Genomic DNA, 15,185 nt, shown 5'->3' with positions numbered 1-15,185 from the left:
AAAAGCCAAAGTTTTAGACAACAGTAAAAAGTGACAGAGATTCTTATATTGATGACATACTTTTTAAAAAAACGCTTGTTCTGCCTGGGAGCTTATATTATTTTTAGGAGAAAATAAAAACAATGCATGGTGATATTTCATTTATCCATCATTATTAGGAAAGAAGAGTTGTTCTTCTAGGTAACTAAATTATTGAAATCACCCAAGGAGTCTCTTCTAGCACCAAAACATAATTCACTTTAACTATTTATTAGTTAAATACTTATAATAGAAACATACTTCCCTGCCTTCCTAAATAGTTTAACTTTTCCTTAATAATCTGAGATCATCATCATTAATCATTATTAATGTCTGTTACTGTCCTGTACTATAATTCCTTTATCGATGTCCTCAAAAATTACTGAAGTAAATGGCAACGCCTGGCCCCATTTTTCAGATTAATGATATAGGGACATTTGTATGTTCCTCTTGCATATTATCCTCTCCTAAAACTCCTCTTATCTAACTTCCCTAGAGTCACTGTGGTTTCCCAAACATGCAGTGCATTTGTTTGCTTCTGTGAGTTTTCTTCACTTTGGGTGCCCTACCCCCACCAACTCTGGCCATTGAAAATCTTGCCATCCTCAAAGCCCAACTTAGAACCATCTTGTCCATGAAGCCATTCTTGCTCCCTTCCAGTCAAAGGGCATCTCTCCCTCTTCTAGGCGAGCTTGGGAGTCTGTCCATCCTCTCATTCATTATTTATCCCCTGGCATTTGTTTAATGCTTCGTAATTTACAGAACATTTTTACATAATCTCCAGTTATCCTCACAACAATCTCTCATTATCACCATTTTACAGATAGATAAATAGGTTCATAAGAGGTGCAGTCACAGGCCAGAGCTCTTCAAGTTCCCTCTTCTTCATTTCCAACACTGCTGGACACTGAATGTCCAAAAGTGAACTCTTCTAATAAAGGGTATAAGCAAATCATTTCGACCCTAATAGAAAATAGCCTAATAGTTTCTATTGCTGGTTGAATGTCTGGTGTTCTTAACATCTATAGAACACTGTGGATTAAAAGACTATTTCAGAAGTACACATCCTAGTTGTCATGACACAGTTCCATCTCAGTCCACTCAAACTCCTCTACAGGAATGGAGTTATAAGACAAAGTTAATCCTTCTCCAACAACTACCAGGATTGGTTTAATCCAGTGATCCCCAGACCTGGTTCTGCAGCAAAACTGACCAGGAAGCATTGAAAAATATACATGTTTGGCCCAGACCCAAAGTTCCTGAATCAGAATCTGTAGAGTTGGGCCATACATATTTTTGTTTGTTTGTTTGTTTTAAAGTTACCATCACAATCCCAATGATTACTCAGGTTTGGGTAGCATTGGTTTAATCCACTTATTATTATCTGGTATTACTTAGATGTATTTTCTATGATTACTAATAAGTAACCCCATTTAGATGGCACTCCATTCAAATCAGAAAGCGTAACTGGCTTAGTAAGCTTATGGAAAAAAAAAAAATAGACATCTATTTGTGAACGAACTACCCACACTGTGGATTACCTACTTCAACTTAGCTTCTCTCTGTTCATATCATGAAACTAGACTGAGCAAAAACAGAATCATGGTCAGGTATAGAGCACATTGGTATCCAGGCAGGAGCACAATGAAACATGTTTGGCTTATTTATTCATCTTCTCCCCTCCATTAGTTCGGATGATCAAGAATAAAATGAGCCTATGATGGTAGACTCTATTTCTAGATCCGTGAGTTTCTTACTCACCACCAGGGTAATTGTTGAGACCCTGCAGCTTCAACTTATTCTTTTCCATTTCAGTGCTGAAAACCTACGAGAAGCAAAACAGAGACGAGAGTCCTAAGTGGGGCTTTTAGCCACTGTCATCAAAATCCCTCTCTCTACCTACACTCACATACTTGACCTCATCCACTCTTTCATCCCCCATTTCCACTGCCACAAATCTAAAGCAGCCTTTAGGAAAGTCCTCGGGAACAGCAAGTGCGGCACTGCACTCTATTAGAACATGTAGGGGAAACAAGTATAGGAAAAATGAAAAAGAAAAAACAAACAAAAACACTTTAAAATCTGGCATACAAAAAAGGAGAATGTACATCCCAAGGCAAAATATCATTTCTTCATTTATTCATTCATTCATAGATATTAATGCCCTGCTAATTGCACATTAGGCACTGAACTAAAGCTGTGGATATGTCACTGAAGAAGACAGAGGAAGATGCTCTTGTAATCAATAAAACAAATTCATTTTAAAAAGTGATACGCACACCATGCTTTGTTTGTAGATTAAATAAATGATCAATTCCTGTAAAGTGCTTATAATTGTACCCAGCATATTATAACTATTCAATATGTTAGCTATTGTTATAATTATTAGTATGTGACAGTCTACACACAAAGATTTATGTATATTGCCAGGTAGATCCTTTAACATAGTATCTATTTGAAAAAACTCATCTCTCCTAGGGTTTGGAACCACCATGCCCAGGGTCTTCCTTGTTTAAAGTTGATGCAATTGGCAGTAATTCTTCATTGAAAAAGATGGTAAATAACGTAGTAAAGACTACATTTTTCATTGCATCTGAACTTTAATAATGAAGTTTCTTAATCTGTAGTACTTTTCCTTCATAAATTATATTTGCAGCTGCTATTTACAGAGCAAAAAAGCCCTCAATCTTACCATGCTTATTTAGTACCTGGAGAGGTCATAACAGGGACAGACTTCCCTGCCCTCCAAAACAAATGACATAACATTATCCGCTGATAAACAGACTAATGACAGCTGCCAAACACAACATGGATAAAAATCAGTTCTCTTACAAAGTCACTTCAAAGTCAGTGTGTGTCGCAGGGTTAGAAATCATTTAGGCAAGTCTTTCGAACTGAATGTGAAAGAAAACTGTAACTTAATCAGTATCAATAACATAGAGGGTGTGGATAACAAGCAGACAGGCTGCAAGTAGTTTGGAAAAGTAGATCCAAAGGACAAGAATTTGGCAGTTTTTCCAGCTCTGTCCACGAATGACTAACACCTCATGTGAGGAATGTGTTCCTAGTAAGGAGTTCCTTTTTCTGAGACGTGATGTCTGGCACAAGGTAGATATGCAATACATATTTGTTAAATAACCAAATGAATGACTGTTCATGGCCTTTTACAGATACTCAGTGGCACCCAGGACCCTTATCATCATGGAATACGAGTGAACACAGTATTTCAGTCAGCTGGGGAGTTATTTACTCATTGTCATCCATGAACTGGAAATTCATGAGTGTGTGAACATAAATATCACTTTATTGTGAGCTCAGTATGGGTTGGTCTTCCTGAGTCAGGTCCACTCTAGATGCCTGACAAATCCATTTTCTGGAATGTAGGGACCTTGCCAAGGTAATGCCCCCTGTGAAGAACTGTGTAAGTTGCCCTCTGATCCTTCTGAACATACACCCCTCATTGAAAGACTTATTTAGGAAGAAAAGATGTGCTTAGCAGAAGACCAGAGGTGTACACATATGTGTATGTGCACGTCATACCTCCACATGGATATAATGTAGTGTTAACATTGAAAAAAGCCTGAAGGAATGGTCAATGTTCAGGGTATAACATAAGTTACTTTGTAAGATAATCTTCTCCTTTGAGTTACAAAACTGAAAGCTGTATCATCTTTCAAGTTATTTTTTCTGTGGTTTTGCTTAGTGGTTCAGAACACAGGCTTTGGGGTCAGACCAACAGACACAGGTTGGTATCTTGGCTCAGCCACTGGATTGGTGTGTACATATTAACCTCTGGTCCCATTTGTAAAATGGAGATGACAATAGTGGCTTCATCATGGGACTGAGGGGAGAATGAAGAGAGACAGCTTCTTCTTGGCACAGTATCTGGCTGATGCAACTCATGGCAACTACTGTTATTATTAGCCCCTGGGGGAGCCCTCAGACTGTGGTTGATCTTTTCTGTATTGTTGAACCGCCATTTACATTTCTGTTTGTATGTTGAAGAGAATGAGAGCCTTCTTTTCTAGTTGTGGTTCATTCCTCTTACAGGGATGTGGTGCTTTATGGACAGTCCAGAGATGTACTCAGGGCACCTATCTGGGCCCAGTAACAGTCCTCTGCTGGGGGCGGGGGGAGGACTGGTGAACTTCATTCGAATGACAGGATGTTTAATTTTGTCAAGAAGGTAAGCTACTTCATTGGGTAATTCACCAATCTTTCAGGTCAGCTGTGGATGAGACAGTGGTGTACTGGAGCTGGCTTACACTGGCTCATGAGACCCCACTGTGAACACCTCTTTCCAATTCCTTCTTCAGTGATGTAACATGGATAGCTTGACATCAGCAATGGAAATCAGTAAACACTACAAACCTCCCTGTGTCTAGTGAGGCAGCAAGAGGAATAAGAACCTTTACACTTGTTCCAGAAAAGAACAAGATAGAACAAGTCTGTTTCCTTGTAGGGAGAGAGAAAATGGCAACCACCCACACGGAGACAGCCTGGGAGGTGGGAAAGAGAAGGGGTAGGAGTAGGGGACCCCATAAAACTAGGAGGCTCCTTACCTTTAAGGAGCAGAGGGAAGAATAAATGCCAATAAAGGACAAAAGAGAAGCTAGGTAGTGAGGTTAACATGGCTTGTACAATGACATTCTTTACTAGGTCAGAAGTGAGCAATTTATAAAAATTAAATTTCACCAAGTTAGACCATCACCATGCTGTACAGCACTTAACAGGCCCCGTGTCTTACTCTGGAGATACTAAACAGATGTTGTTGAGTGAATGAATGAACAAACGAACTGAAGTACATTTCTAAGACATTAACTTACCTTATATAACTGCTGTTCTTTTGGGAAGATCACAAACTTTACAGTTAATTGTTGCAAATGGTGTCTGGCAAACATTAAAACTTCATTAAACATAATCTCTGCTGCTTCAGAGATTCCAGTCCCAAGGGCAGGAAAGGAAATGGAAGTTATATTTAGCTCAAGGCATTTTCCCAAGCATTTCTTCATTGCAGTTTCCAATGTCTGCAGGAAAAACACAAATTCAACATCAGCCTTGAGTCAAAAATAAGACTTCACTTACCCCTTAATCCTGCCTGTATTTTACAATGCCAGCCTCCACTATTCCTCAGGGCCATGTCCATCCCTCCTCAGAGGACAGGAAAGGTACCACTCCATAGGGGACCCATTATAGCTATAAGGTTAGATGATGAGAAATGAAAGGGCTCAGAAAGTGGTCCATTTTGTGCCATTCAGTACGTCTGAGCATCGTGATTTCCCTCAGTTTATGTAGCCTTCTCCCCAGGTTAGAGAGCCAACCTTCAGTTTATCCCCACTTACCTGCCACTTCTGGGTCAGAAGAGCTTTAATAAAAGGCTTTATTTAAAGCTCTAAATAAAGAGCTTTAATAAAAGGAGGTAAAGGTTAAAGTAAGTAAGCAACATTTATTTAATGTCATTAAGATCTGTTACATAATTTATTTTTGGCAGATTTACACTTCCATCAATGTTTCAACATTCAAACTGAATACTAATGTAGGAAGGTTATCTAATAACCTTCCTACATTATACTAATATATATTATCCTAATTACATATACTAATTACACTAATATATATTAGTTATACTAATGTAGGAAGGTTTTACTAATGTAGTAAAAACTGAGGGGTAGAGAGTGACTGGAGGACCAATTTGGGATTTGAGGGCTCTCTAAACAAGAGAAGACCAGAAATGGAGACAAAATAAAGATAGACAAAGTTAGAAAAGGGGATTAAGTTTCCCTCTCTCCACTTGTCAGTAGGTTCCCCCTATTCTTTAATGCATGTAATTTACGTCCCTCAGTTGTAGAGTCAGGCAGAAAGCTAAGCTCCACCACAGGCACAGACGCCACAGGTGATAGATTTGACTGGAATGGTATTGGAAGGGAGATCCAGGTACTCCTGGAATTTAACAGATGGCAGGAGATATGGAGAGGCTGAATCCCAGGCCCACTAGTAAAAGGCCTACAGGGTCACTGGGTGCGCTGACGTGAACAAGTGTGCAGACTGAGGGAGCCCTGATGTTTCTGTGTCTATTTGCCGTAGGTCCACTTAAAATTTAGACATGGGTTAGGTGATATTTTAAATTAAACTTCTTAAGATAACTTGTGACAGCAATACCTGTTTAATATTTCAGGTATTCACAGGAGTACTAGAGAATGGGGATTATTCCACTTGACAATAACATTTCATGAATGTAATGACAGGATGGAAATTCAACAGACGACATAGACTCTGAAGATACAGAAAGATAAATTTATTTTGACCTTACCAGTTTTTGTTCAGAATATCCTGAAGGCCACAACACATGGTATACGTATTTGCAGGGCAATTTAAATCCTTTTGTGACCAGTACCAACTGGGAATCTAGTGGTGTCTTAGTCATATTTTGGCTAAATTCCCTTTCTATTTCATCTCCTGCTGCTTGTAGAATTGATTTTGACACAGATGTAGCTCTAAGACCACCATGTGTATATACAGAATTAACAATTACATTCGTCTGAAAAGGGAAAAAGATGAACAAGATTCAGTGTTAAATTACTTTTTCTTAAATGACTAATTTAAATCTTTATTTCCCTGAAGAGCTTTGAAAAATACATTTGAAAATCCTAAATCCACAGAAATATCACTTAATAATGGATATAAAATTTCCAAAGCGTGATCATTTGACTGCCATGAATCTGTCTGTCCTAGTCAGAAATTAGGTAAAGTATGTAGATGATACAAGTTTTATTGCAAACATCTGTCAGCCCCTTGCTGGCTTATACCCCCAATATCCCAGATTCACAGCATTCTCTATGATTTGTTTTAAGCTTTATCCATAAGTGGTTTCACTCTCTGCCCCACTGTCATCACTTTTCGCTGTTTCTATGTGAATTTTCATTTTGTCTTACAGAGTGGAAATAAAATTTCTCAGGCAGTTTCTATCCCCTAAAGTTTGTGTTTTTTAAGGTAAGTAGTACATGGTGAAAGAAAGCACAAATGGGCCATAAAAGTCTTTGGTGGGAAATAAATAAAAATAAAAAATAAATAAATAAAAATAAAATAAATTAAAAATAAAATATTTAAAATAAATATTTAAAATAATATTTAAAATATTTTAATATTTAATAAACATTTTATTATTTATAAATTAATATTATTTATAAATAAATAAATAAATTTTATATTTTATAATTTTTTATTTTTTAAAATTTTTTAAAATATTTTTTTATATTTATATTTTTTATAAATAAATTTTATAAATAAATAAATTTTATATTTTATAATTTTTTATATTTTTTTAATTTTTTTATATTTATATTTTTGTTTATATTTATTTTTTATTATTATATATTTATTTATATTTATTTTATATTTTTATTTTTATTTATATTTATATTATAATTTATAATATTTTATATTTTATAAATAAAATTATTTATAAATTGATAATTTAATATTTAATAAAATGTTTATTTAAAATATTTAAAATAAATAAAATAAAAAATAAAATAAAATAAAAAATAAAAATAAATAAATAAATAAAAATAAATTTAAAAAGTCTTTGGTGGGAAATAAAAGTCTTTGGTGGCCTCCTTGGTGGGGTCCCCAGATCCCCCAATTCATCCTGATGGCTTTGGCTCCCTTTGGGGGTAACTTCGGTACTTCTCATGGATGTTAATGAATGTGTCACTTTGAAAGTGAAATCAGAATTTGCAAGTCGGGGGCATTGGCATCCTTTACAAATTTTAAAGTTCCTTGTGTTGGCAATAATTAAGTACAATAAAATTTTAGTTAAAGGGATAAGTTACTCAACCAGGATGTTTCCACTTTAATTTTAAATTGGCATATTAATGATTTATCAAATGAATATTTCATCTCATGGGGTCCCCGCAGTCTTCTTTCTAATTGTCTTGCAGGCAATAAATGGCATATTTTCACTTGTGATTAAGTCTATTTGATTGTGTCCATAGGAGAGTCAGATCCAGGGGAAGAATAGAGAATATAGCCTTATATTCTTTCTCTCTCTTCCTCTGTTGCAACCCTTGCTCCCTGCTGCCCCCTTCAGTTACTCATCGGTAATTTGTTGAACACCCAGCTGCATGCCCAGAGACCAGCCCCAAGGCTACAGAGATGAACAAGCCACGATTTCCACCTTCGAGGTACTCCCTGCCTGGCAGAGAAGCTGCACTAATTCAGAAATACCTAGGTTCACTGTTACCCTGACTCTCTCCCCTCCCTGTCAGGGTCCTCACCTTTGTGCCCTATGATCCCTGGCTAAATGCTACGTTACACTTTGTATCCTCCACAGCTCCTGGCACAGAGCCATATACTCAGAATACGATTTACAGCTCCGCTTAGGTCTCCTGACTGGTCCAGCCTACTACTTTTGATCTGTCAATTCCTCTGTATCTCTCTGATCCGTCTTTCTAACCACCCAGACCTCTTCTCCTGCCAATTTAAAACTCACATCTTCTGAAGTAATCCTTCTTGATCTACTACACTCCACTCTTGTCACAAATGTATATACTCTTAAATATGAATTCACTTTGTATTAAGACTTTTTTGTTTATTATTGCTAGGTTGCTTTAGAAATGTTCAGATGGTTTGTCTCCCTAACGAGATTTTTCAAATAGAGAATCTTTTTACATAAAAAGAATAAAATAGATTTTAAGTTCCTCAGAATCAAAGATTGTTCTATTTCCTCATGGTGCCTAAGAATAATGGCAATAATAATTATAAATACAACATGCCAAGTTTTATTCTAAGCAGTTTATGTGTATTGATTCCAACTCTAAGATATAAATGCTATTATTATCCTTATTTTACGGATGAGGAAACTGAGGATCAAACCGTAAAGTAATTTGGTTCAGGTCACCCAGTTAGTAAGTGGCAAAGCTAGTATTGAAATCCAAATGGTCTGGCTATGAAATCCATACTCTTAACCTTACTTAAGAAGATGCTTTCTAAACCGTGTTCGAAATAGTATATGCTCAAAACATACTTGATAGGTAACAAACAGTTCAGGGATACCCTTTGGGAGTGCAAGAGAATAAAACAAAGACTTACTTCCTGCATTTCAATGTGGCCCTGGACAATCTGGAGAGTCAGGTTGTTCACAACCATAGTATTGAAAAGGTCGGTGGCTTCTTGACTCACCCGGGACCCCAGCTCGTTCCTCCCTAGGATGGCTTCTGAAACGGTTTTAAAGGCAGCAACAGTAGGGTCCTCATTGCTTACCAGGTGAATTTCTTTCAAATTACTGGTTAGTTGCACGTTTTGGAAATAACGCTTGATAGTTTCCACAATGACTTGTGTACACAAATCCAGAGGGAACTGGAAAATCCCAGAGCTCAGGGCTGGAATAGCTACTGTCTCAGGGTACCCATTACGATTGACAAAATCCAAAATATTTGTAATGGCTCTACGCAGTTTATCGATACATTCCTGTGTATCCATTAACCCCCACCGAGGCCCAACAGCATGGATAATGAGTTTGCAGGGAAGCTTCCCTGCTCCTGTGATAGCTATGTCACCAGTTGGAATTTTGCCATATAAGGAAACATATCTTCTGCTCTCCTCTTGGATTTCAAGGCCGCCAGCTTTCACAAGGGCCTGGGCCAGGCCTCCCCCATGAATGAGGTCTTCATTGGCTGCATTCACCACAACGTCAACAACATGTCTGGTGAGGTCACCCTTCCAGACAGATAACTCTAGCCTGGGCACCAGCATTTTTCTGAAGACTTGTAGAGACTCACTGTTACCTTCCTGGGCTGGAGAAACTAGGGTAAAGATACAGCTAAATTTTTTCTGGAGGACTTCCCACAGCTGACTCTCATTATTTTTTAAAATTTTGAAGTCATTGTGATTAATGGAAATTTGCCGACTGTAGTTTTCTCTGAGATTATCAATCTCTGGAAAGGGAGAGAAGATAAAAAATAAAGAAATGAGCAAGCGTCCCTTTGAAAAGGATGTAATTCTACTTCACACCAGGAGACTGAGCTTCTTCTGTGCAAGAAGAAAGACAAGCTTCCTCTAGGCCCCTTCCTGATTCTCCCTCTCACCTAGACCTGTAATTAGACCAAAGATATCCAAGAGTTTTCAATGGTAAGTCACCGTAAAGTGCTTAGTCGTGTGCCCGGCATACAGTAAATATTCAATAAGTGGTAGCTACTATGATACAATGATGGTGGTTTAAAATTGTGCATATCAGGGCTCATAGATTTTAAAAATCTACATAAAAATGGCAAGTGTGGGAAGACCCATGCTTAAGGCACAAGTATTAGAAAGGACTTACTTATGAGTCAAAAATATGGGGAGGCTTTATTCATAACTCATTAGCCTTTGTCAGTGTCTTGGCTTGGGTTCTCCTAGGAGCTGATTCTGAGGCGGAGGTTTGAGTGTAAGTTTATTTGGGAGGTTATCCCAGAAAACACCAGGGGTGTGGGATGGGAAGAGGAGAGTGGGAAAGTGAGACAGGGAAAGGAAAGAAATGAATAAAGGGGGTGTTACAAAGCAAATGAAGCTTTAACTCCACAGGGGGACAGTTTAGACCATGTGTCTCAGAATTATATCACCAGAGGGGTAAAGGAGCTGGGATATTTGTCCAGTTTTTATCAGTCATTGGTCGAGGATGCTCCTGGGGACATAGTCCAGCATATGGGCGGAGCACTGACGATAGGACAGTAAACAATTCTCCACCATACTCTAGTTTTGTAGCGCGATTTTGGTGGAATTAAAACTGATTGGCTGGGCTTCCCTGGTGGCGCAGTGGTTGAGAGTCCGCCTGCCGATGCAGGGGACGCAGGTTCGTGCCCCGGTCCGGGAAGATCCCACCTGCCGTGATGCGGCTGGCCCCGCGAGCCATGGCCGCTGAGCCTGCGCGTCTGGAGCCTGTGCTCCACAACGGGAGAAGCCACAACAGTGAGAGGCCCGCATACTGCCAAAAAAAAATAAAAACTGATTGGTTAAAAATTATTTACTGCATGTGGCAGCAAGATGATGTGCTGCTCAGATCCCCCTTCAGTGAAGGGGGCAGTATGGTTAGCTGACAGCCTCCAGTTGTTAGCCCCTCAGGGCCCATCTCAGCCTTCCAACCCAGGTCACGCTATTCTCAGGGTGGCTCCCATCAATGGCTGAACAAGGCCATTGATGTCCAATGTGGGACTCCGCCAATGAGCAACCTCAGACTGGCAGAGCTTTTTTTTTTAAATTAATTAATTCATTTTTGGCTGCATTGGGTCTTAGTTGCTGCATGTGGGCTTTTCTCTAGTTGCGGTGAGCAGGGGTTACTCTTCGTTGTGGTACGCAGGCTTCTCACTGCAGTGGCTCCTTTTGTTGCAGAGCATGGGCTCTAGGCGCACGGGCTTCAGTAGTTGTGGCTCGCGGGCTCTAGAGCGCAGGCTCAGTAGTTGTGGCGCACAGGCTTAGCTGCTCCGCCGCATGTGGGATCTTTGCGGACCAGGGTTCGAACCCGTGTCCCCTGGATTGGCAGGCGGATTCTCAACCACCGCACCACCAGGGAAGCCCAGACTGGCAGAGCTTCGCCAGGTTTACATTACAGTCTGATGGTTCCACCTGCCCAATCCAGTTTCTTCTCTTTTCCTTTTACCTTCTGCATTCCTAACTCCATCTCAGTTTCCGCGTCCTGGAGAACCCAACCTGTGCCAGTGTATTTCATGGGGTCTAAGGCATTATTATTATATGCCACTGAGAAAGGAAAAACGATGCCAACTAAACCTATCAGTGGGTAGAGAGTAGCCTTACTTCAGAGATGTGAAAAAAATGTGTGCCCTAAAACAGATTATAGTGTAGTAATTATTTTTTACTTCAATTCCCATTTCTAATCTGAGCTACCTAGAAAAACCTCTGGTGACCTCAATTACAATCACCTAAAAGCAGCAGCACATGAGTAGTCCGAGCCAACAGGCTTGTGCTTTGGTTGAAAATCTCAAGTGGGCCACCCAAGTTTAGGCAGGTTCCGTTTTGGCTCTTTTCTTTTTTTTTTTTTTTTTTTTTTTGCGGTACGTGGGCCTCTCACTGCCGTGGCCTCTCCCGTTGCGGAGCACAGGCTCCGGACGCGCAGGCTCAGCGGCCATGGCTCACGGGCCCAGCCGCTCCGCGGCACGTGGGATCTTCCCGGACCGGGGCATGAACCCACGTCCCCTGCATCGGCAGGCGGACTCTCAACCACTGCGCCACCAGGGAAGCCCCCGTTTTGGCTCTTACAAGCCTTGTTGAGCAAGGAGACAATCAGTGGGTCACCTCTTATCAACAGTTTCAGTTCTAGGGCTGTGGTCAGAAGGGTCTCACATCTTGTGGGCAAAGGATAAGATCAACGGGAGCCCTAAGGGAACACATCTGCTGGTGCCACGTTGCTTCTGAAGCAGTCCCCCTTCTGAGGCATATGCCCGGTCCCCACAAGGTCCTGCAGTCACGCACCTGAGCATCTGTGGGGGGAGATAGTCTCCTCTGTATTCCCCTTTCTCCACTGAGGAAAGATATGAGCAAAGATTTTCTGAGACAAGAGTGGGAGTGAGGTGATCCTACCTGATTTCTCATTGTAAGCTGCTGCTCCGACACCCTGTGAAAAGTGAGAGTGGTTTAAAAAAAATTGAGACCGAATGATTTACAGATTACTGATAACAAATACCGCTTCATAAACACAAAGCAACAGAAACCTTCCTAAGAACACTGGGTTTGAGGGGGAAGGGGAACACGTTTGTTTTTTAATCAGTGTGCCTGAGATACCTGAAATACTAAATGTTCCAGCCAACACTGACTCTACCCCGCTTCCCTAGAGGCCAATGCACTTTTAATTCTGGATGGGATGAGGGGCTGGAGATTACCACTTGAAAAGGCTCAAAGGTCACAGACCAAAATGACCCAAAACTCTCGGACAGGATCCAATCTCCAAAGGTTTGTGGGGTTTCTCTAGACAGAACAACATGGGGACATGAGCCTCATCAGCTACACCTCCCCATCTACCACTTTCAATTGCTTACTTCATGATACAAGCCTGAATGTGGAATTTTCAGGATAAACAAATGAGGTGCCTTTTCCCTAGTCCCTTATTTTTATTCCTCCTCCATCCTCCTCCTCCCCGCGTGCTGCAAAAGTAGAATTGTTGAATGAGTAGAGAGAATAAAAATGATACTGAGGCGACATTTTTTTAAAAATCACCCATCCTCATGTTGACTCTGTTGATTATACTAGCATATTCTGAGTCCCCATCTCTCGCATGGGGCAAAGAGAAAACTTTTACTGGGAGAGTAAAACCAAATAAGTATACCAGTTATAACTGAAGACCCCAGATTTTTTGCTATTACAGGAAGAACTATTCACGTGCTGATCAAAGTTTATTACTTATATACATTTATGCTTTTTACCTTGGAAAAGTCCATCCTCCAGGTCTCTGGGGTCTTTCAATGTTTACTCTGTTTTGTCTTTCCCAAACGTGGCGGCCTCCTTCTAGGAATGAATAGGATGTAATATGATGAGCATCTTAGGGAATTTGGTGAGAATACACAACAGGAAGACTAAACAAGATTTCTGATCTTGAGTGATTTTTAATTTCACTCGGTGAAGACGCACACATTGCTTTTGCTGCTGTTGTTACTGTTTACCCTCTATCCTTTACAGAGAGATTCAAAGAAGGGAAATAACTGTATGGGCTACAGCAGGGAAAGCTTTATGAGGAAGGTGAGGCTAGAGCCAGGCCTTAAAGGACGAAGCAGGCTTTTACATATTTATAAGAGGATGATGATACCAAATGGTAAAACTAAGCACAGCATTCAAAGAGCAATGAGGAAAAAACCAGCCTATGGGTGAGTGAAGACCCCTGAAGGGTGTCCAAAGAGAGGGAACTGTGCTTATGCCTGTGGAGGACATACGTTACTGAGTTTGTGATAAATATCTCTGATCGAATTAGAAAGGGGATTGTCTGGATAAAAATCAGAGACCGTGGGAAAACATATTTTAATAATTTTTCCTTCTAACAGGTAGGAATGAAAGACTGTGAATTTGAGGAGAATAATAATAAAAATGCTTAAAGACACCGTTGCCCACACTTGTTTCCACATAGTTGCCTCTAGGCCTCTGAAATGATTTCTGATGCCTCTACAATAGGAAAATTTTGTGCGACTCTCTACAGCATCAGAGCACCATCATTCTTTCTTTTTTTTTTTGGTAATACTTATTTATTTTATTTTTGGCTTTGTTGGTTCTTCATTGCTGCGCACAGGTTCTCTAGTTGCGGCCAGCAGTGGCTACTCTTCGTTGTGGTGCGCGGGCTTCTCAATGCAGTGGCTTCTCTTGTTGCGGAGCACGGGCTCTAGGCATCTGGGGTCAGTAGTCGTGGCTCATGGGCTCTAGAGTGCAGGCTCAGTAGTTGTGGCTCACGGGCTTAGTTCCTCCGCAGCATGTGGGATCTTTCTGGACCAGGGCTCGAACCCGTGTGACCTGCATTGGCAGGAGGATTATTCTTACATGTCAGGAAAAGCTGCAAGTCCAAGTATAATCCAAAAATGCAGGGAGAAGACGCATTTTTGCCTCCAGAGGGCACTGCTGTTTTCACAAAAGAAGGAAAACTGCCACATCTGCTCCCACTGTGGGCTTCCAGTGGGTTTTTCTTTAGATGATGTTGCACTTGTTTTCTTTTTTTCTCATTATTAATTTTTATTGGATTATGGTTGCTTTACAATGTTGTGTTAGCCTCCACTGCACAACGGAATGAATCAGCCATACACATACAGATATCCCCTCCCTTTTGTACTTCCCTCCCATCTAGGTTACCACAGTATATTAGGTAGGGTTCCCTGTGCTATACAGTATGTTCCCAGAAACCGTCTATTTTATACATGGTATCAATAATGTATATGTGTCAATCCCAGTCTCCCAAGCCCTCCCTCCCCACCCCTTCCCCCTTGGTATCCATACATTTGTTCTCTATGTCTATGTCTCTATTCCTGCCCTGAAAATAGGTTCATTTGTACCATTTTTCTAGATTCCACATATATGCTTTATGATACGATATTTGCTTTTCTCTTTCTGACTTAATTCATTCTGTATGACACTCTCTGGATCCATCCACGTCTCTACAAATGACCCAATTTTGTTCCTTTTTATGGCTGAGTAATATTCCATTG

At 40.1% G+C, this 15,185-nt stretch overlaps 1 protein-coding gene across 3 annotated transcripts in view; it reads right to left on the bottom strand.

The window, feature by feature from the left end:
- Window positions 1-15,185, bottom strand: part of PARP9 (poly(ADP-ribose) polymerase family member 9) — a 32,938-nt gene that overhangs the window by 14,328 nt on the left and 3,425 nt on the right. Inside the window, exons 2-8 of one of the 3 annotated variants that reach the window (XM_082654964.1) lie at window positions 14,280-14,499; window positions 13,428-13,509; window positions 12,589-12,622; window positions 9,109-9,953; window positions 6,329-6,556; window positions 4,845-5,045; window positions 1,780-1,843 (exon numbers count right to left, since the gene is read on the bottom strand). In XM_082654964.1, coding sequence (XP_082511090.1) covers window positions 1,780-1,843; window positions 4,845-5,045; window positions 6,329-6,556; window positions 9,109-9,953; window positions 12,589-12,622; window positions 13,428-13,442 — 1,387 coding nt within the window. In that variant the 5' untranslated portion in view covers window positions 13,443-13,509; window positions 14,280-14,499. The remainder of the gene's footprint in view (window positions 1-1,779; window positions 1,844-4,844; window positions 5,046-6,328; window positions 6,557-9,108; window positions 9,954-12,588; window positions 12,623-13,427; window positions 13,510-14,279; window positions 14,500-15,185) is intronic. The other 2 variants (XM_082654966.1, XM_082654965.1) reach the window with 2 other exon arrangements.

Source organism: Grampus griseus (genome assembly GCF_964374135.1).
Source record: "Grampus griseus genome assembly, chromosome: 5".
In the NCBI taxonomy this organism is placed as follows: Eukaryota; Metazoa; Chordata; class Mammalia; order Artiodactyla; family Delphinidae; genus Grampus; species Grampus griseus.
The sequence above is the reverse complement of the archived record's forward strand: the minus strand, read 5'-3'. Positions and strand labels throughout refer to the sequence as shown.